This window comes from Petromyzon marinus, chromosome 72 (genome assembly GCF_048934315.1).
Source record: "Petromyzon marinus isolate PM22_M1 ecotype Great Lakes invasive population chromosome 72, UKy_Petmar_22M1.pri1.0, whole genome shotgun sequence".
Classification (NCBI taxonomy): Eukaryota; Metazoa; Chordata; class Hyperoartia; order Petromyzontiformes; family Petromyzontidae; genus Petromyzon; species Petromyzon marinus.
Window position 1 is genome coordinate 8,945,355 of NC_133738.1, and position 22,833 is coordinate 8,968,187.

The 22,833-nt window shown below is 44.2% G+C and overlaps 1 protein-coding gene across 5 annotated transcripts in view; it reads left to right on the forward strand.

The window, feature by feature from the left end:
- LOC116957289 (RING finger protein 17-like) overlaps positions 1 to 22,245 on the forward strand; it is a 126,342-nt gene extending 104,097 nt beyond the window's left edge. For 4 of the 5 annotated variants that reach the window (XM_032979344.2, XM_032979342.2, XM_076055739.1 and 1 more), the window contains exons 37-42: positions 10,371 to 10,475; positions 12,129 to 12,279; positions 14,158 to 14,305; positions 15,142 to 15,352; positions 19,527 to 19,663; positions 21,107 to 22,245. In XM_032979344.2, the coding sequence (XP_032835235.2) occupies positions 10,371 to 10,475; positions 12,129 to 12,279; positions 14,158 to 14,305; positions 15,142 to 15,352; positions 19,527 to 19,663; positions 21,107 to 21,110 (756 nt within the window). In that variant the 3' untranslated portion in view covers positions 21,111 to 22,245. Of the gene's footprint in view, positions 1 to 10,370; positions 10,476 to 12,128; positions 12,280 to 14,157; positions 14,306 to 15,141; positions 15,353 to 19,526; positions 19,664 to 21,106 lie in introns of those variants that run through there. The other variant, XM_032979346.2, reaches the window with a different exon arrangement.
- The last annotated feature ends 588 nt before the right edge of the window (positions 22,246 to 22,833 follow it).

Genomic DNA, 22,833 nt, shown 5'->3' on the forward strand with positions numbered 1-22,833 from the left:
TTAAACAAAAGGAAGGAGCCACAATGGGCTCTCCTTTATGTCCTGCTATAGCAAATCTGTACATGGAAAACTTTGAAACAAGAGCACTTGCCTCGAGTACATTAAAACCATCTTTTTGGTTTAGATATTTTGATGACACTTGGGTTGTATGGCCACATGGTAAAGATGCACTTAATGATTTTCTAAATCATCTCAATGCACAAAACCCGGCAATCCAGTTCACCATGGAAATGGAGGTGAATAACACACTCCCGTTCCTAGATATATTGCTTGGACATGGTCTAAATGGCAAAATAACAGCCTTTACCGAAAGCAAATGCACACTGATGCCTATCTGAATGCAGATTCAGATCATCACCCAGCTCAGAAATCCTCTCGTATCAAGACACTCATGCATCGGGCTGAAACATTGTCAGATGGTGAAAGTCTAGTGAGAGAGATGAAACATGTTAAAGAAGCACTACGACAGAATGGCTACAATAATGCTCAAATTAACAGAGCACTGAATGCCAAATCCCGAACGCAAAGCAACACTGCTGAAAGCGATCAGATTGTTCAAACAATTAAAATTCCATATCTCAGGAGTAACTGACAAATTAGCCCGTGTTTTGCAAAAGCAAAACATTAAAGTAAGGTTTGGTACTGTACACAAAATTCTAAAACTAGTATCTTGCACTAAAGACGAATTGCCTAAATTACTAACAGAAGGTGTATAATCGGATTAATTGTTTGTGGCAGATGCTATATTGGTCAGACGGGACGTAACTTCAGCGTAAGACTAAAAGAACACCAAAGAAATATTAAATTATCTCAAACACAACTGTCGGCAATGGCAGAGCATGCTTGTCAACAAGGACACTCAATTGATTTTTATAACGTTGAAGTGTTGTGTATAACTAATTATTACTGGCCAAGACTAATTAGAGAATCCATTGAAATTGAGAGAAATACAAATAACTTTAATCGCTCTGACAGCTACAGGCTTAGTGCAGCCTGGAAGCGTATTATTAAAACGTATATATATATTACAATTACAATTCCTTATAGAGGAAACAAATACCAATGAATAACAATTGAATGATTACCAATCTAATTATATAATTACAATACCCTCCCTCTCTCTGCCTCAAATCACTGCACCAGATTGGGTTAAAAGATGATGTCACAGTGCTGCTCTATTTAAGACCGGGAACAAGTAGAGGGCCTCACCATTCTGGCAAAATTGCCCGATGATGCTGGATGTAATTACCAGCAAAACGGCGTACTCAGATTTTAAATGATATTGATTCACTCTTCAACACACCTGTGGGCTAAAGTAGTGAACTATTCGTCCTTTGTAAACGTGACACATTTTTTACTGTTTGGCCATGTCGGGTGGTGGTGGGTTACGACACATTTATAAATAACGCGATCTAACTCAAAAACCTTTTATGAATAATATTGGTCGCGAAAGCCTACATGTTATCACACTGTTTATTAATACTTTTAGCTTTGTGTGGAACAGGAATGTCCTCTTGTTCCGACACTTAACATCTTTTGACTGTGAAGTTCGAGAAGCTTTTTCCAAAACTGTACCAGTGGAACTTTCATCTGGTACATACACAGTGGAAGGCTGATTGATTGATGACCGGGTATAGTCAAGGGATAGCTCCTTACTGGTCAGTCATGTTAGTTGATGATCTTGTCATTGCTGCTAACTCTGAAAAGGAGTTGGAGACTGCTTCTGAACCTGGAGCATGCCACTCAGAGATGAAGCCTTTCCATCTGTCCCACCAAACCAAAGCACCTGCCATGGTATTTTATGTCCATCAAATACTCTATCCCCTCATCTCTCCATCTTAAGTCATGGGGCGATTGGGGAACGAGTGGAGAATTTCCGTACCTGGACAGTGTGTGCTTATGACCAGCTCCAGTTCCGCAGCAGTCCCGCTCTGAATCAGCCGAGCTTAATCTTTTCATCGGCTGCGTAATGCTGTGTGGAAGTTACCTGGCCTACTGTTGCATGACAAGCAAGCTCTGGGTCTTCTCCGCCACATCTATGCACCCTCCCTTCCCTACGTGTGCGAAACGTGGACCCCTTTAAAGGGACATCTACACCAGCTTGAAACATTTCATATCCCTACGATCCATCCTTGGTTTAACTAGACCAGATTTCATCAAGACCAGTTAATTCCTGACATGCAATATCCTGGAGTCTACAAACTAAGTTGCACCTGTGGTAGATGTTACATTGGGGAAATGAAACGACATATCTCGGACTGTGTCCGCGAGCACAAGTCAGATCTGAAATACGGCAGAACTAATACCTCCGCCGTGGCTGACCATTGCTATAACGCAGTGGGCTCTCATGATATTGTTTTTTCCAAGACCAAGGTACTCTGCAAACCTTCGGGCTCCTATCAAAGGTTTGTTCATGAAGCTATCCAGATATATAAACATAGACATAACTTCAACCGAGAAGATGGATACAAATTGAGCAATCATTGGAAGGATGTTATTAACCAGGTAAAACCTTAACTGCTTCATGTTGTTGCCTTCATTTTCCACATCTCCAGCTTCTTCAGCTTCCCACTCCCAGCCCCACTCACTTCAGCACTCCCCTACCCCCACACCCCTTCCCCCTCTCTATCTCTCCCCCCTTGCTCCTCCCCCCCTCTCTTCTTCAGCTTCCTACTCCCAGCCCCGTTCACTTCAGCACTCCCCTACCCCACACCCCCCCCCTATATCTCTCCCCCCTTGCTCCTCCTTCCTCTCCCACCTATATAGCCTCCTGTTACAGCAGCCCTTTTGCCCACTTCAGCAATTGTGTCTTGCTGTGGTTGTCCCACCTGATGACGGACACTTGTGTTGTGCCCGAAATGTCGTGATTAAATTTATTTTATTTTATACCTACGTTACTTTACCGAAAGAACTAAAGAGTATAGATTTCATACTCTTAGGTTCTTTCGGTAAAGTCACGTAGATAGGAAAATAAATGAAAAATAGATCACGAAGTTTCGATCGCAACAACAAGCGATCATCCTCAGTTGAAAGAGAGAAACATGCCTCTGACGAGGCATTATATAGAGGGGGAGGAGGGGAAGGGACCGGATTGTTTGAGGAGCTCACTAATTCTTGAAAGCTTTGGACACAGTCCAATAATCTGTAAATTCTGGCAGGCAAAGCTACATTGGCTGGTTCATATCGCCCACATTCCCTGTTTGACCGGAGAGAGGGGGCAAAACAGGAGTGCCATGGGCTAGATAAGAGATGGACTGATGTTGATCAAGACGTATGTAGAGCTGCGTGAACTTGCTAAAGAATGGTACTAGCGGTATCCAGATCGGCCTCTGGGCAGGCTCGTAAAGGACGCTACTGGGTAATTGTAGGCAGTCGCCCTCCAACAACGGAGGGCAGAAGAGCGATGCTAACAACGAGCGGAGCAGCATAAACGCAGCAAATTAGAAAAGTAGGGAATAAGTTGGGCATCTGCCAGTCATCTAAGGCAACCCTAACATCTGGGTCTTTCCCATGACTTCCTGCTGGTATGGCTATACAGGGGATCTTTATCTTTTTTTTGTCCCCGTGCCAAAAACACACGTCTCAAGACGTTAATTGTGCTCGACTTCGGGTGGCACGCCGGCATCTGCAGTGAGAAAACTAACCTGCGTTGTATATGCCAGTTCTTGAAAATTAAGAATAAATAAAAAGAAATTAAATACAATTTGGAAAAATGCCTAATTATCCAAAACTTTGTTAATTGCTGTAATTATGCGCCTACATTATGCTAATTAGGGAGGTGTTATCGTAAGTTGTGCAATTGCATGTGATTATGCTAATGAAAGCCGTTATGATAATTAGGCCCTGCCTCGCTGTCGAGGGTAGTATCAATCGGGATCATACAATTGTATGAAGTTATGCAGGTGTGCTGTAAGTATGCTAGATTAAGCTCGGCTTCGTTGTCTAGGTTCGTATTATCAATCGGTATAATACAATTATTCCCGCTTAACATTTACTGATTATGTCTTAGTGTTTTTATATCAGGTCTCCAAATTCAAATCTCACCGCAGGATACAGTTCTTATAATTAAGATTATTATGCATGAACTTAGGAAGACACTTCTGTGTTAAGAAATGTTTATTTCTAAACAAAACCTTAACTCTAATGTGCGAACTCTTATGCTTGGAATTGTCAACACAGTACTCCTGGAGATGTTCTCATTGATCCATACATTTAACCCTCAATGATCACGTTTGTTAACTGGGTAACAGAACAATTGATTAATTCCTCAGAGTAACACGAGCATATACGGCGATAGGAACAAAAAGTCCTTAAAAATTCATGCAACGATATTCATACGAATGCAATAAAGAAACATGTCCCGAAGGCAAAAGTATATCGGCAATGAATTAATGGGCAAGATTATGTAATTAACGAAATGCCTTAGAACAATGGTGTGCGGCAGTATGCCTGCTTCAGCAAATACTTATCAATTGGCTAAGGCTTCAATAAATTTGCGGGCAGATTCTACGATCACAAGAAAGATTTCAACACAATATTCTCCCTGTGAGTGTGTAGATTCGTAACTTAGGTTTCTAAACGTTTAGTTTTCATCGATGAATTCATTGATAATATTTATGCAAATCAAAAGAAACATAACTACTAAAATACTTGTAAACGACCGTTTCCCCGTAACCCAATGGCAGCCGTGTTCTTCGTTATCAGTTGATATTTGACGCACTTATCATGAGTCTTATTGTTAGTTCGTGTATGTGTTGACTGTGGATGTGTCTTTGATCAATTCTTTGCGTCAAGCAGACGCCAGGCGATGCGTTGTAATGTGTGGAAGTGTGCGTATCATACGGATAGCTGGGTTCTCCTTCCTTCTCACGGGCGGCCGGAGTTCTGTCCGCAGCCGGTTGGAAGCGTTGACACGACGCTCGCCGTCGGTGCGCGATGATCCCGTCGTCGGGTAGCACCCGCAGCTTGTCCGCTGGCAGCTGACACCCTTGCTTGGTGACGCTGCGGCGTGCTCTCTCCTGCTCCGTCTCTCTGGCGGTGTCGATTGCGCGTGCGGCTGGTTCTCTGCGATGCTGGCTTGGTCAGTGCTTGGCGCTTTCCCCCCTTTCTCGAGGTTGATTGCTTGGTGCTGCTCGCCAGTTCAACTCGAGCTCTTCGGTGACTGATGGCCCTCGGCTGGCTGTTATCTTCTGTGGTTGGCCATCTTCCATAGTTGATCGTTGTCTTCTGCCGTTGGTAGCTGTGACGATGTGCCAGTCACGGGGGCAGGTTCCCGGAGCCTGCCGTTCGCAGCACTGCTGGCTTGTGGGAGCTGGCACTCACTCTCAAAACTTGTAAATTGTATTCGCACACCTCTTACACAACTCTGATAGCTTAGTACAATACGACTTATCGCAATCCTTGACTTTGCAAGCGACTCAAAACATCAGGATAACTGTAAAATAAAACTTTCAGCGATACTCTGTCGGTCCATGCCGAACTCGGCACCAAACATCACCTTGCCCCTCTTCTCTGCGAGACACAGCACCCATTGTTGATCTCGAGGCCATGCCCCGGAGTCTGCCCGTCGCAGTTTCTGTCGTTCGCAGCACTCTTCCTTGCAGAGCTCAACTGTGTGTGTCGTCTTGCTGGTTATATGTGGAATTTCGCCCACCTCGGCTCGCCTTCTCACAAAGGACCGGAACTTCCTTTGATTTCGCTCTCAGCCTGTGGGAACAGCTGTTTGTCCGGCCTGTTTGTGTGTCATATTTATTGAAGTAATATAAGTTTCATCAAGGCATGGTTCCTGTCGCCTTCCTCAAGCCATCCCGCCATCAAAAGGAAACAGATGCTCCAGATTGCCCCCGAGTGCGTCCTTCTTCTGCAACCCTCTGTCACAATTAATCTGGAAGGAAAGGGGGGTTCCCCCTGTCCGGTCGAGTTCTCCCCCCTCTTCTCTTCCCTCCCGGTGTGACATTATTTTGCCTCTTCTTTGGTTCTTTCGGTAAAGTCACGTAGAATGAAAATAAAATAATGAAATAAAATAAGACGATAAAATTCTCACGACGTTTCGGCCACAACACAAGTAGCCTTTTTCGGGTGAAAGAACAGAACTGTCGGGACGACAGAGCTTGAATGAATGCTGATAAGATTCGTAGCGTCTTTTAAGCTCGGTGAGAGGCGTGGAGAGCCTTTACAAAGGAGTTTACCTATCAAAGAAGGAGAATTTAGCATTGAAATAGCTGAGGGATTAGCTTGTGACAGAAACAGCGGTGTTAAAGTCAAAGTTTACATATCAACAGAGGCATTTAGTATATGGACGCTAAAGGCCTCCAACTACCAACTATCATAAAGTAAACCGATGTGAAAAACTTTATCTATATTACATCAATATAATAAATGTACTTAATATATTCTTCAATAAGCTGAGTATTAATCACAAAGCAACTGGGTATACACTACACTATATAATGAATACCATATAGTAAACCAATAAAAAACAATATAAGCTCCCTCAATGTTATCAATAAACTCTATATACTCTCCAATCAGCTGAGTCACCAACAATCAGTCGTTATATATCAATGCCATATGGCGAAAAATGGTGTTTTTTTCCTTTCCCCTCAACGCCAGCACCACGGACAGCGACGTTCAGGCGGACGAGTCAATCCATGCTCGGAACGGAGGAGGGGGGAGAGGGAAACAACTCCAATGCGCTGTTATACTCCATGTTATAAACCATACCATTAACCGTGGTGTGAGAGGTATTAAGAGGCAATGCCAGCGAAAGAGCTGCGGTCTGACGGTCACCGTAAAATACAATTAATTAAGAACCGAAATGGTTTAAAACATCTTTCCAATGGTTACTAAGCCAGAATCCATCTTCACGGTTGAAATTGTCTATGCTTGTAAATGTGGATGGCCTCATGAACGAATCTCTCATGGTAGCCAGTTGGCTTGCAAAGAACCTCCGTCTTGGAGAAGTCAATGTCATGTGAACCCACTGAATTATAACAGTGATCTGCCACGGCAGAAGAATTCGTCCTACCGTGTTTCAAGTCTGCTTTATGTTCGCGGATGCGGTCCGAGATATGTCGTTTGGTTTCCCCAATGTAGTTGCTACCACAGATGCACTTAAGTTTGTAAACGCCTGGAAACTGTATGTCTGGAACAGCATTTTTACAGAAGAAACCAGATCACGGATTTATGTACTGTGTTGAATCGGACCTGGATCTTGTGTTTATTCAGGATTTTGGAGATATTTTTAGTGACCCCTGCAATGTAGGGTAAGGTGATGGTTTTGAGTGGCTCCTCAAGAGGATCCTTCTTCATGACTGGAGTGATGGCTTTGCGGATTGTGTAGTTGGAGTAACCATTAGTTCTGAGAGCCTGGTGTACGTGCTTGAGTTCACTGGCAATGTGTTCCTGGTCAGAAATGCATTGGGCTCTATGATGTAGAGACTTGATGAGGGAATTCTTCTGGGATGGATGGTGGTGGGAATCTGGTTTCAAGTAAGCATCTGTATGGGTAGCTTTTCTATAGACAGAATGGCTCATTGAACCATCAGGTCTCCTTTTAATTAAGACATCCAAAAAGGGTAGCTTGCCATCTTTTTCGACCTCCATGGTAAATCTGATGGATGGGTGCATGGAATTGATGTGGTCGAGAAATTGGTCTAGAGCAGGCTGGCCATGTGGCCAGATGACAAAAGTGTCATCCACGTACCTCTTCCATAAGGTCGGGCGTAGAGTGGCAGTCTGGAATGGCGTCAGTTTCAAATTTTTCCATGAATACGTTGGCTACAACCGGAGACAGGGGGGGGGGAGCCCATTGGGGTGCCCTCAGTCTGTTTGTAGAAAGTTCCATTCCAGGTGAAGTATGTGTTGGTTAAGCAATGTCTCACCAGGGGGGGTACATCAGTATGCAGTCCTTGATGAACCAAGTCTTCAATGATTGCGATGGTGTCAGGTACCGGAACTTTGGTGAATAAGGACACCACATCAAAACTGACAAGCAGGTCGTCTGGGGACAGGGAAATTCCTTTGATTGTCGATACCAGGTGAGTAGAATTTAGTACCGCAAAGGTGGTTTTTCCAGTGAAAGGTCGCAGTATATCAGCCAGTAAACGTGCAAGTTTATTGGTGGGGGAGTTTATAGTAGAGACGATGGGACGAAGCAGTGTATCCTCTTTGTGTATCTTTGGGAGGCCATATAATCTTGGTGGTCTGGCAGCAGAGGGTTTCAACGAGAACTGTTTGGTCTGATCAATTAATGCTGTTGAATCAGAGATGATTTTGTTCGTTTTGGTAACCAGGTTGTTGGTGGGATCTTGTTTCCCTCTCCCCCCTCCTCCGTTCCGAGCATGGATTGACTCGTCCGCCTGAACGTCGCTGTCCGTGGTGCTAGCGGTGAGGGGAAGGAAGAAAAAAACCCCACCATTTTTCGCCATATGGCATTGATATATGACTTATTGTTGGTGGCTCAGCTGATTGGAGAGTATATAGAGTTCACTGATAAGATTGAGGGAGCTTATATTTTGTTTTTTTATTGGTTTACTATATAGTATTCATTATATAGTGTAGTGTATCCCCAGTTGCTTTGTGATTAATAGCTCAGCTTATTGAAGAATATATTAAGTACATTTATAATGATGTAATATAGATTTAGTTTTTTCACACCGTTTACTTCATGATAGTTGGTAGTTGGAGGCCTTTAACGTCCATATACTAAATGCCTCTGTTGATATGTAAACTTTGACTTTAACACAGCTATTTCTGTCACAAGCTAATCCCTCAGCTATTTCAATGCTAAATTATCCTGCTTTAATAGGTAAACTCCTTTGTCAAGGCTCTCCACGCCTCTCACCGAGCTTAATAGACGCTACGAATCTTAACAGCGTTCTTTCAAGCTCTGTCGTCCCAACAGTTCTGTTCTTTCACCTGAAGAAGGCTACTTGTGTTGTGGCTGAAACGTCGTGAGAATTTTATTGTCTTATTTTATTATTTTATTCTCATTCTACGTGACTTTACCGAAAGAACCAAAGACGAGTAATCCTTGCAGTCTTGAAAGCTTTAAATCGAAATTAAGGGGTGTGTTGAGGCTTTTGAAGTTAAACATTTTATTTTACCTCATAACTTGATACCGTACCACTTTGTCGTTATGATTCTGTACGTGACTCAAGGTATGTTTTTAGCAGCGTTTAAATTGCTTCCATCGTGGTATTTGATTTTCATTTTCAAGAGGAGATGTCCTCTGCCTGCGTATGCAAATTCTATCACATGCTGCTGGAAGACAAAGGCGGTAGGGAGACTCTCTTTCTCTCTGGGATACATTTTATTTTGGTTATGTAAGTTTGACCTATTTCACCTCATCTCTTCCGGATTACCCCCGGTTTAATACTTCATAATTATTATTTGGTTTATGTTTCCCAAGATTCGTTATTTAAGATTTCCTAGGGTTTTATTAACCTTCGTTCCCCCGTCTGTATCCAGGGATCCATGCTGTTATACTCGAGTTATATTTTGATGTCCTGAGGTTAGAGGTATAACTAAGTTTCAGTTAAGCTTCTTGACTGCTGGAATTCATATTCCTTGAATTTTGTAAAGTCACATAGACGGCAAGATGTTATAGATTTTAAGGTGAATAACAGTATTAAACTCATATATGAGCGTTGATAACCCACTACTGTAGATTGTAGCCTGGTTTTTAATCGGAGTGAGTGTGTTGATCTATGATGCTCACTTATTCTTGTTGCTGAGTTTTTTGACTTTCTGTTAATTAAAATAACCCAAAAACTTGTCTGTCCGGTTTTCGCTGCCCTGGAAGCTGGCGAGGCTTTGAAGCCGTGTCGGGATTTTTCCAGACTCTCATGGGGAATTCCCCCCCTTCTCTTTTGTTTTGGGTTTTTATTATCTTTTATGGCTTATCTCCGGCTGCCTGTTTCCGAGTGAGAAGGGCTGCTGCTGTGAGGGGATGGGGGTTCACCTCACCCCCTTTTGCCCCCACGCGACACTACGATTAATAAAAAAAAAATTGCCAGAATTATTATTAACATCAATTTTGGAAAAAGGCCTATATATATACAACACCTGGTACCTTCTGAGCCGTGCCTGGATGGTTTGGCACGGCTTGAATGTGCCAGTGGGAAAGTGGAAACAGACTTCTGAATCCCATACCCAAAGTAACCAATCGGAGGTTTTTTTAAGCAAGGCAATATTAGCAAGGATTTTGCAGCCTGAATTCCAGAAAGGCTAAGCTTGGTAGATTTTATTCCGGAAGACACACGAGTAATCACTTTTAATTCAACCTGTGTTTACTACTTTGGGCTAAGAAAATATTGTGGTGTTTTCTCCATGTGTATTCTTGATGTGGTGTGTACGGTGTCGTGCAGGTATTCACGCTGCAGCAAAGGCCAACCAGTCTTAGTTTTATGACGCTGCCACCCCCAGGACACTATTACCCAGTCTCGGTCACCCATTTGGAACTTCCCAATCAGGTAACAGCGATGGTTAACAAGTAGACACTGTCCATGTCGAGAGTGGCGGTGGCATCATCAGGAATCCAAATACAGTAGATTCTCGATTATCTGCATGCAGTTTATCCGATTTTCTGATTAACCTCGCACTTAAGATTTTGACAAATTAACAACTCATGGATTTTCTCTTAAGCCCAAATTAATAATCTAAAAACAGTTATACATTGTTATTCAATGTTTATTACAAGTCATGTGCTTAAACTGAACAAATATGTTGCTCCGGTTGATCCTACATCCACGTGATCACCCCTACAGTCGAGTAGTTGCAAATATTTACAGCAGTGGGTGGAGTTTGATTGATGTTGATTGGCATGGCTCTGCTGCCGTCTCCTTAGTGGACCGAGTATTCTGCACGGGAGCTGGAAAGTGTTATCACTGAGCAAGGCCATGAAAACCTAACGATAGAATGATTGTTAGGATTCGTTCTAAATCTAAAGAGTAACAATCGAAATCAGTTCAGCTTCATTTGATTTATTTATCCGATCATTTATTTTGTGAGTTTTAATATATTTATGTTAGTGTTTTTTGGCATAGATATCTGCAGAGAATGGATATTTTTGGATTATATGCGATTTTGAATTATCCGCGGCCATCCTCCCCGTCATTAGCGTGGATAATTGAGATTCTACTGTACGTTGAGTTGTGCTGCATCATACTGAATTGCAATAATCTGAAGAGCAATGTATTTGTATTTTATAACATATTTGAGGCAGCGTTAAGATTTAACAGGCAAACGTAGGGGGTGGGGGGGGTTACTTTTGCATGATAGAGGAGGGGGCAAGTCACAGAACGGCCACGGGAGTGGCATCCAGAGGCTGGCGACTGAAGGGAAAGAACTAAAGCCACCAGTTGGTGACTATGAGAGAGCAGAGACCTTCAAGGTTGGCTGCCGATTCCTGCAAAAGCTTTGGGATCTGGTAGAATGAGAGAAGTGTTGTCATTGTGTTTGACTACAAAGGTATTGGCCGTTGCCCAGGATTATTAAACAGCCCTCACACCTAACATTAAAAATGAGCTGCGTAAAGCTAAATAAACTGCTATCCTAAATGTGTATTGCATATGGCGCTGTTATCTTAAAATAATTTATAAAGCGCCTTAACTAAGGCGCTTTACAAATAATTAACAACGATGCAACAATGTATGAATGTAATGATGAGGTGAATAAAATAGTTGAGAGGAAGCAATGGGAGAAAATTGGTAATGCGGGAATTCGGTGAAAGCAAAATTGATGACGGTCAATGATGATACATGGATTGAATGAATGGGGAATGAGTGAAAGCAATATGAGAATATGAAGAGGGAAAAGTAACGGTGGCGGTTATGAGGGGGAGATTAAAGGGGGGGGGGGTCGTGGGGTGAACTAAGGAACAATAAGTGTGAGTTTTGAGTGAGGAGCGGAAACTAGTTCACTGCTTAATGTGAAGGGGGAAGTTTGTTCCAGTGAAGGGGGGGGGAAGAAGAGAAAAAGAGTGCAAGCGTGGATTGAGCGCAAGGAAAAGGAGGAACAGAGAGACAGCAAGATACTCGTTTTGTGCTACAGTTATTCTTGGTCCAGTGAATTGATTTCGTTATCTCTTGGTGTCGTGATCTCTTGGTAATGATCCCACCACGTAGGTGTACATCCGCCTGTCTGCCAGCACCCCGCCCACGCCTCTCTTGGAGGGCCAAGAGTATGAGCAAGGCCTCAACCCCAATCTGATCGCCGCTTTCATTAAAATCCACACATCACCGATCCGCCTTTCTCCACAAAAGGATTTTAATGTTGGTAAGTAAGACGATGCAGTGCTCACAATAAACGTTGTTGTGCTTTCCGAATTTACAGTTTTCTACTTTTATAGAGCCTCAGCACCATCCTCAACCAGAATGTGTCGTTTGATCACCACGTGCAAAATATAGTCAGGTCGAGCAATTTTCACATCAGGGCTCTACGACACATTCGACCACTATTTAGTTGTGACGTAGCCAACACGGTGGCGTGTAGCATCGTCTCGACAAGGCTCAATTATTGCAACTCGTTACTCTACGAGACGTCTGGCATAAACATTACCAAGCTGCAGCGTGTACAAACTCTTTGCCACGTGTCGTGATGGGTAATGCAAGATCTGACCATGTCCGTCCGGTGCTCGCCAAGCTGCATTGACTTCCAGTTTCTGAACAATTCCACTGTAAGGTCATGCTCATTACACACAAAGTGCGCGCCACATATCAACCACAATACCTTAGTGATCTCGTCAAGGAATGTGAACCATCATGCGAACTCCGGTCATCCTCGCAGCGGCTTTTGACTTGCCATCGAACAAAGATGGTCACCACATCGTACGCTTTCAGATGTGCTGCTGTGTCCATCTGGAACTCTCTTCCTGATATTAGAAAACTTTCTGTAGAACCGCTTTGTGTGTGTTTAGTTTGTTGTCCTTCCCCCACACCTCCGATTAGCACGATTGACTACGTATGGTTCGAAAGAAGTTCCATGCAAACAAATATCCTCCGTAGAGCCTGAACAGACTGTGAGGCAAGTGCTGTTTGTAAGCATTTATACACACATACAACATGCTTGTATAGGTTCACACAAATAAGGTTTTTATACACAAGTTTGTCATGTGAAAACTTATTCCAAGAAAGCTAAACAGAGTGGTGTGGTAACAGCCACCCCTGCAGCTTCATATGTTGAAACAACAACACCCAAGTGGCAGTGACATCACCACGGCGCTTGTGCCATGCTCGGTGCACATTGAGACCAACGTGAAGGGTCGAAGGCCTGCTGCTGGCAGGAGGAGGTCACGGAACAGACTGGCAAGATCACGTGCAAAATTATGTCAGGTCGAGCAATTTTCATATCAAGCTCTGACACATTTGACCATTATTGAGTCGTGACGGAGCCAACACGGTGGTGTGTAGCATAGTATCAACGGGGCTCGATTATTGTAACTAGCTACTCTATGGGACGTCTGGCAAAAACATTTAATAATTATTTGGCACGTGTCGTGATGGGTACTGCAAGCTCTGACACATTTGACCATTATTGAGTCGTGACGGAGCCAACACGGTGGTGTGTAGCATAGTATCAACGGGGCTCGATTATTGTAACTAGCTACTCTATGGGACGTCTGGCAAAAACATTTAATAATTATTTGGCACGTGTCGTGATGGGTACTGCAAGATCCAAACGACAAGATGCACCAACTGTGCTCCACAATGCGTAACCCCCCACCCTCCCCTGCACACACCCCTCATTCGCGTAGTCTGCTCGTCGCGAGGTTTGCAACGACATTCTTTGAAACTGGTGAGAGCTGTGGGAGGAGAGGGCCGTTTATTAACGTGGTGGAGCGCGTTTGACCATCGGCACTGCCAAGACGAGCGATTCTCCTTGCTCACGTGGCCCATTGCCATGTATTTTGTGTTCATGTATGCCTTAAGCTTATCTCGCGGTGTTTACCAATGACCATAGCTTAGAAACATATCCTCATATAACGTTGCATATTAGTTATTGTAAGATGAATAGTCGATTGTTTACAGTATGGAGATATGTTCTAAATTGTTTAAATAATTATATAAGCTACCCTGGACCCAAAATATGTCTGTAACGTTGTTGTTGTGGGAGTCCATGACCCCCCCCCGAACTTCCACGTGTCTGTGGCTGCAGGCTCGCTCTGCATGGCGCCGTTCAGCGAGGACGGCCGCTGGTGCCGAGCTCGCGTCAAGTGCGGCCCCCGCATGCTCGCCGGTGGCGACAGCGTCCTGCTGGTGGAGTACGTGGACTTTGGCAGCTGCTACGAGCATCGCCCCAGCGAGTGAGCGCTCCTCTGTTTTTCACTGCTTGGTAAAAGTGCAAAATTTGTTGGGTGTGACTTGCATCCAATACTTATTTTTTCCATAATTGTTAAATGTTAGGACACCGTAGTAATGCATTACCACTTCTGTTCATGTGGCAACTTTATGAATTGGCTGTGAAGTGGAGCATGCTTCACGACACATTTTAATTTGGAGATCTGACCCAAAAATCTATTATGACTAAAACAAAAGCATAGTATAGTAGTGATCCCTTAAAAATGGGATATTGCAATATTGTAATGCAGGAAATGTCCTCTTATTCACGCTCCTATTACCCGCGGGTTTCTGATTGGCTTGGAGCGTTCGTCATCTCTCACTGGCTGAGCGAATGTAAACAAAGATGGCGGCAGGGTGCGCTTTTGTACCGTGGCACCACAATTAGGGACCCACCACACACAGTGCAGTAGCCCCTCGGTTAACGTTTCTAATCCATTCCACGAAACTACTGTTAACTGAAATAACTGAAGAGAGCTGTTTTCACTCCCAAAAACAGAAGGTATAATGTAAGCAAAGCCAGTGGAGGTCTAAACGGCTCATAAATGAGTGTCACTGATTGGCTGAGAGCATAGCTCAGCCCCACGTACAAGCGCTCGGATAAGTACAAATTGGCGCCACCGCATGCATAACTTTAATATGTTAGTCAACAATGTTAATATTAGTCAACTATGGGGGGGGGGGTGCCCTATGGCAGGCGAAACGTTAACCGCAAAAACCGTTGAACTGATGTCGCTGTTAACCGAGGGACTAGTGTTGTGTTTCTCACGGCGATGATGGCCTTATCACAAATGCTTTTCAGATTGCGAGCCATCCCGGTGGAGCTGCTGGAGTTTCCGGTGCAGACAGTACAGGTGCGCCTCTGGGGGCTTAGCCCACCACCCTTCGAGGGCCCCGCTTCCGCTGCTGCTGGTGCCGGGGAGAGACTCCCCTATGGGCCCGAGTGGCCCCGCTGCACCTTGCTAGCGGTGCGCAGCTGCGTGGATGGCGTGCCGCTGGTGGCCAGCACAGTGGTGAGTGCCAGGTTTGCGTGTGCTGCTGCGTGTGTGTGTGCATGCCAAACCGTGGTTTACACTTACCTGGCAGAGTCTGCTATCTGAAACTGGTCTTTGCGCAAAAAAACATTCCAATTCAATTTTGGGGGGAAAAAATACCTGCAATTATCTTGGTTGGAATTACGCATCGACAACGTCGCTCTCTCCAACTGCAAAAAAATACTTTGCAAGGCCTTCCTGAAAAAGAGCCTTGAGATTGAGTGAGGCTTTCGTGGGTAAAGAAGCCTAAATGGTAAAAGAACAAACAATGACAATACTGCCATTTGGTGGTAAACGGAGCGCTGCGTGTTTTCTCTACGTCCTATGCTGCCGGTCACCAGTCCAATGGTTTGTTCACGTTCAGCAATTCCCCTTTGGGCCATGGAACGCTCTGCGCTCATCATTGCCCTTTTCCAGGCTCCCTATCCAAAATCCTCGCTGCTTATTTCTGCACCTGGGGGGGGACGAGTTGTAGACAACAAGGCTAAAGCCATCTAGTAGTTAAGAGTTACACGTTTAGATATAAACAAGTTGATCAACGATTATCTGGTGCTGAACAATTTTCTGTGGCTCCAACATTATCCGGTGGTCCCGGGCTGATCTGGCAAAACCGCTCTGAAGGCTGTAACCAGTCCGGCGATTGGCACCGTGTGCATTAGAAAGAAAAGTAGATTTGCTTGATTTTAGTGTCAAATATATTCACTTCATTATACACTACATAATACAATTTAAACAATAAATATACTTCACGTATATACATCTTTCATAACTAATAAAAATAAAATATACAGTGATCCGGCAAAAAGTGCATGTAATTTGGCGTTCACATCAATCCGGCGATCGTCAAACACAAGTTGTTGAGAATCAAGAGTGTAGTAGTACTACTACTTACTATGTACATCACCCCATGCAGTCTTCGAGATTGGAGTGCAAAGTAGGATACAGTAAATACAAACTTTTTACAGTAGGATATTTATTTTTGTCTTTGTATGTTTATGCAAATTTCACAAACAAATGTAAGACAATTTTCGATTTAAAGCTTTCGTGACTGCAGGGATTTGTGTTCTTGGATCTTTCGGAAAAGTCACGTAGAAGGGAAATAATAAAAATAAAACAATAAAATTCTCACGACGTTTTGGCCACAACACAAGCAGCCGTCCACAGGTGAAGAACAGAGCTGTCGGAAAGACAGCGTCCTAATGAACACTGCTTAGCTTGGCAGCGTATTTTAAGCTGGGTGGGAGGAGCAGAGCGCCTTGACAAAGGAGTTTACATATAACAGAGGAATTTAGCATATTGATGCTAAAGAACTGCTTCTACCCTACTACTATACAATAAACCGATGTGAACAGAAACACAACACCTAAAAACATAATGTTAGGCAAGAATGTGCAAAAATAAGGAAGGTTCGCCGCTGCGTTACATGACAACGCCCAGTGAGGCGGGGGAGTCGCCAGCGTGCTGAGACGGGGGGGTGGGGGGGGAGCGCGCTCCTTTTGCCACGTAGTGCGGTAACGCAGCAGTGTTTGGGGGATTGCTTTATTAGCTCCACATAGCGAATTGCTGTGGCTATAACACTCATGCGGACCCTGGCACAGGCAGAGCTCACAACGCTCCTTCGCCGATTACGGAAGCAATTTGCTGTGCGATCGTTGACGGCCTGCTTTCCAAGCATGCTCGCTGAGTGTGCACAGCATCGAGCGCATCGTAGCGAGAGCGCAGTGGTGAACGCGTCGTAGTGAGCGCGCAGCGGCGACTGCGTTGTAGCGAGAATGCAGTGGTGAGCGCGTCGTAGGGAGTGTGTAAACGTCATAGCCCCGATCACGGCTTGCGCTCAGACTGCGCAGCAACTCCGCCCTCACTATTTTCACCAGAGTGGCATTCGGTTTGCCAGGGCCCGCCTCCACATCGGCCGCTCACGGCGATGACGTCCCTGAGTCGGTCACGGGGCCGGCCGGTTCTGTGGTCAGTGGCACGACTGAGTCGCAGGGTTTAGATTAATACATTTTATTATTCACAACATGTTCTGGTATAGCTGTATATTTTTAGATCAGGAGTAGAGTTGGAACGACTGAAGCACATCCTTAATTTTTGGTATTAAATTCATGGGAAAAGCCACGTCATTTACAGTGAGGGAAAAAAGTATTTGATCCCCTGCTGATTTTGTACGTTTTCCCACTGACAAAGAAATGATCAGTCTATAATTTTAATGGTAGGTTTATTTGAATAGTGAGAGACAGAATAAGAACAAAAAAATCCAGAAAAACGCATGTCAAAAATGTTATAAATTGATTTGCATTTTAATGAGGGAAATAAGTATTTGACCCCTGTGCAAAACATGACTTAGTCCTTGGTGGCAAAACCCTTGTTAACAATCAAAGAGGTCAGACTTTTTTTGTAGTTGGCCACCAGGATTGCACACATCTCAGGAGGGATTTTGTCCCACTCCTCTTTGCAGATCTTATCCAAGTCATTAAGGTTTCGAGGCTGACGTTTGGCAACTCGAACCTTCAGCTCCCTCCACAGATTTTCTATGGGATTAAGGTCTGGAGAATGGCTAGGCCACTCTAGGACCTTAATGTGCTTCTTCTTGAGCCACTCCTTTGTTGCCTTGGCCGTGTGTTTTGGATCATTGTCATGCTGGAATACCCATCCACGACCCATTTTCAATGCCCTGGCTGAGGGAAGGAGGTTATCACCCAAGATTTGACGGTACATGACCCCGTCCATCGTCCCTTTGATGCGGTGAAGTTGTCCTGTCCCCTTAGCAGAAAAACAAAGCATAATGTTTCCACCTCCATGGTTGACGGTGGGGATGGTGTTCTTGGAGTCATAGGCAGCATTCCTCCTCCTCCAAACACGGCACGTTGAGTTGATGCCAAAGAGCTCCATTTTGGTCTCATCTGACCACAACACTTTCAGTTGTCCTCTGAATCATTCAGATGTTCATTGGCAAACTTCAGACGGGCATGTATATGTGCTTTCTTGAGCAGGGGGACCTTGCGGGCTCTGCAGGATTTCAGTCCTTCACGGCGTAGTATGTTACCAATTGTTTTCTTGGTGACTATGGTCCCAGCTGCCTTGAGATCATTGACAAGATCCTCCCGTGTAGTTCTGGGCTGATTCCTCACCGTTCTCATGATCATTGCAACTCCACGAGGTGAGATCTTGCTTGGAGCCCCAGGCGAGGGAGATTGACAGTTCTTTTGTGTTTCTTTCATCTGATTGATTGATTGCTTCTGTGGACAGGTGTCTTTTATACAGGTAACAAGCTGAGATTAGGAGCACTCCCTTTAAGAGTGTGCTCCTAATCTCACCTCGTTACCTGTATAAAAGACACCTGGGAGCCAGAAATCTTTCTGATTGAGAGGGGGTCAAATACTTATTTCCCTCATTAAAATGCAAATCAATTTATAACATTTTTGACATGCGTTTTTCTGGATTTTGTTGTTATTCTGTCTCTCACTGTTCAAATAAACCTACCATTAAAATTATAGACTGATAATTTCTTTGTCAGTTGGCAAACGTACAAAATGATCAGGGGATCAAATACTTTTTTTCCCTCACTGTAATGTGTGCTTTTCGAGGTACGCATCCCTTGTTTGTAAACAGAGGAATACCTGCTTTGTTAAACAAATGTGTTTACGCATGCCTGTATGTGTGTATGTGTGTCCAATAATAGATGGATGCACGAGGGACCCAACAGTCTGTACAAGCTATATAGGGGATCTTTGTCTTTGTGCAATAGTGGGGAGCATTAGTGCAGTGATTAGCACGCTGCGCTACGAACCCGGGTACCCGAGTTCGATTCCTGCTCACGGCCAACACCAGTGACGATTATCTGAACTGGTGGTGGGCCTCCCCTAGGTCGTTTCGGCCTCAAATGAGTACCTGGTGTGTTGTGTAAACATCGCCACTGGGGAGACAAAGGCGTCCGGGCGTGCTTTTGGCCACCAACCCCCCTCGTGTGCTGTGCCGGCCTTCATAGGTCGTACTTGCAAACAGCACTTTTCCTACAAGTCTTTTCAGGCTAATTTATTTAATATTTTACCTACGTGACTTTACCGAAAGAACCAAAGAGTATGGATCCCTGCAGTCACGATAACTTCTAATCTAGATTATACGGGGGATCTTTGTCTTTGTGCAATAATAGACAGATGCACGAGGGCCATGCGTGGCGCTGTACCACGCTGCGGAGCCAGGCGGCCCCCTGGTCTACCAGCACATCCCAGAGCAGGGTCTGGCTCAGTGGGAGGTGGGCGCTGAGGGAGCGCGGCCGCCAAAACACGGGTGGGTTGAGTCATGTCATTCCGCTCAATGCCACATTGAGCAGTCAACTTCGCTAATTAGCTTCCACTTCTCCGTCGCAACTCACTTTTGTTTTCCCCTAGCGCATCTCACGGCATCTTAACCTCCTTGTTGCTACCATTCATTCCCCATCCATCGAATCCATTCGTCATAATTTGCTCTTCACTGTTGTATTATTTATAACTAAATTCACGCATCGCAGGGTTCACCCATTAATTCCTTCCTTGTATTTTATTCATCTTCACCTTGGTCAAGGTGCTCTATAAATTACAATAAAGATACGATCCCATTTTAGTTATAATCTCGGAGGCAGCCCGTTTGAGCCCACTAATTACAGCAGTCACAAATTTGATGAGTAATGGTGTCAATGCCAAGCAAACATCTGAACCAGTCCTGGCCATGCACCCCATATACCAATGTGCATTGACGAGAGATTTGGTGTATCCATAGAGGAGAGAGTTGCAGCAGACAGGTTCCGGATGTGCTAAATGCACTGATGAGAGTCTTGGCTGCAGCTGGCGTAAGGATATAGCGTATGCAGAGATGTCGGGTAGGGTGGAGATAGGTCCTGAAGAGTTGAGATATTGGTGCATGGGGCAGCACTTTGTTGATATTGTAGTTGGTTATATTTTCAGTCACAATACATTACTTTTATTACATTATAGATATAATATTGTAAGTAGCAAGAGTGACTATTGTATTGAGTTGGATTATATATTTTTCAAGTCATTTAAAAAATATGACATACAAACATGCACTGATTGAATAGCCAATATAGTTTGTGAAAGGTACTTTCTGTTGGCCTGGGGCTTACTGGATGCACAGTGATGTCTTTCTTTCAAAATATTCCTGTGTATACTTGGATTACACAGTCATCCATTAGAGGTTTTTTTTGGGGTTAGATGGAGTAAATATAAATGTGTCGTTGAACCCCCCACCATCTCACACAGTCAATTAGCAAGGTTTGTCATGTACTAGTTCAGCAATAACTGGTTCTGTGTTGGAGAGTAAACCCACAACATTTACAATTAGAGTACCCGTGACGTTTCGCAGGTAATTACAACAACCAGCGTCATCAGGCAACAGCCAGAGTTGTGGAGAAAGCCTCCTGTTTCGGACTATATTTATGCGATCTGACCCAAATTATCTTGGATAATATTGATCGCGAAAGCCTGCATGTTACACGTAGTAACATCGCTCGTTACTGGCAGACTAATTCCATATGTGAAACACTGCATCTTTGTAAGAAATGGCACAAATACCAAATGAATGTATCAACGTATGGTCTAGAATTTATAATTGTAAACGTTTGTAGGAGTTTTAGATTGTCACTATGCTAAGTTATTTGTTTGAGCATTGGAATATTAGACGTCGTAACCGCACCCTGTGTAGAAAGAATCAAGGTTGTTTCTTACTTGTGCGCAGATAAGAAAGTGCCTGGATCCTGAAAGCTCCCAAGTGCCAGGTAGTTTTAACGGACAGAGAATACTCGCATTTCTCCAACGCTGCGGCTGCACTTCTGGGCTTGCTGCTGCTGTTCTTCCTGCTGGTGCTCACACCGGTGATGTGCCAACGACGATGCCTCCACGCCGTCCAGTTCCAGCGCCACTTCGACGAAGACAGCCTCACTATGGAGGATTCAGCCGTGCACTCACCTGACGTTGAGATCATCGGTGAGGAGTACACTGTCAGAATGGAGGACAGCAAAAACGTGTTCACTCAGGTCGACAAAGCATCTGTGTTCAAATGATTATTCCCTTAGTTCAGTGGTTCTTAACCTTTACTACAGCCTTGCACTCGTTTGGTTCTCAATCGTTCAAATATATATGTTAATAAATGCATAGGTTTTATGAAACAAAGTAGTTGTACTTACGTGCCCGTGCTTAATGTGCGTTTCGATGATTTACCTTCTAAAGAAATCTGGCCACGTCTCGCACCCCCAGAAAGGGCATCTCGCACCCCCAGGGGGTGCATCCACCTCAGGTTAAGAACCACTGCCTAAGTTCAAGGCCATCGCTTATATACAATGTCTTATAAAACGTGATGGTCCAGATATTATTTCAAATCTTCTGATTCTTTAAGAGTTAAGTTTTACTTCTAAAAGAGCAATTTACCGATATCTTTCCCAAACTCTTGGAGTTCCTAGACCCCAAAGTTTGTTATGAAAAGTAAATCGGTATCAATGATATAAACCCAAATTCAATCCATGTTGTTGCATTTAATGTTTTTTATTATTATTAAATACAGTTATTAGATGTTTTCTTGCGATTGTTATTGGCAGTAATTTTATGAGAAGCTATATATACTGTGTAACAATGTAGTGGAATGAGAGCACCCACCACCATACTTGTTCACCTTCTGACTGAAAATAGGCAATTTGGAAACCACAATAATTACATCACTGTACACCACAATACTGTACACCACAATATTGTACTGTACATCACTGTTTCAGAGACAGAATATTTTCCATCAAATGTGTGAAAAACATTTAAAACTACACTTTAAAACATTTAAAACTACACTTTGCGTTTAAAGAAATAAAATTCCCACAGAAGATGTTATCCTTTGTGTACGTGTTGTGGGTATAAACTTCGAGGGAGACTTCTCCCTTGGAGGCAACGCGTTTATTTCAAATAAACGATAACAATAACAATAGCCGTAAGACTAAGGGTTATGGCCCCTGTAACACTACGGGATGCGGCCCCTTCACCCGATAACCTAAGGGAGGTACAGCCTCCCTTCTAGCGGGCCCTACAGACTCCGGGCTATGCTCTCACAGGTCCTCCGCTATGGGAGCTAGGGGAGGCTAGACTGACCCGACCTAGTCAGGGTACGGGTCTCACCGCTGGTCCGCTGCAACCCAGCTCTTACAAGAGCCTCGGTTGAGGGTCCCAGGGTGCTGGACTAGCCTTCAGATGTCTTCGGGTCTTGAGTGGACGAACGCTGCCGGTCCTGATGAGAGGACCGGCTTTTATACACAAGTTGGAGCTTACCCCGCCCCTTGCCACACCTTTCCTTGAACCTTCCAGAAGGGTCGGGAATGAACCGTTGGCCCCCAGTCCCGAGCCCTTGGGGTCTGGAGTCTCTACCTCCGTTCACGGGGCACCCGGGGGGGGGGGGGGGGGTTACCCGAGGTTAACCACTACACC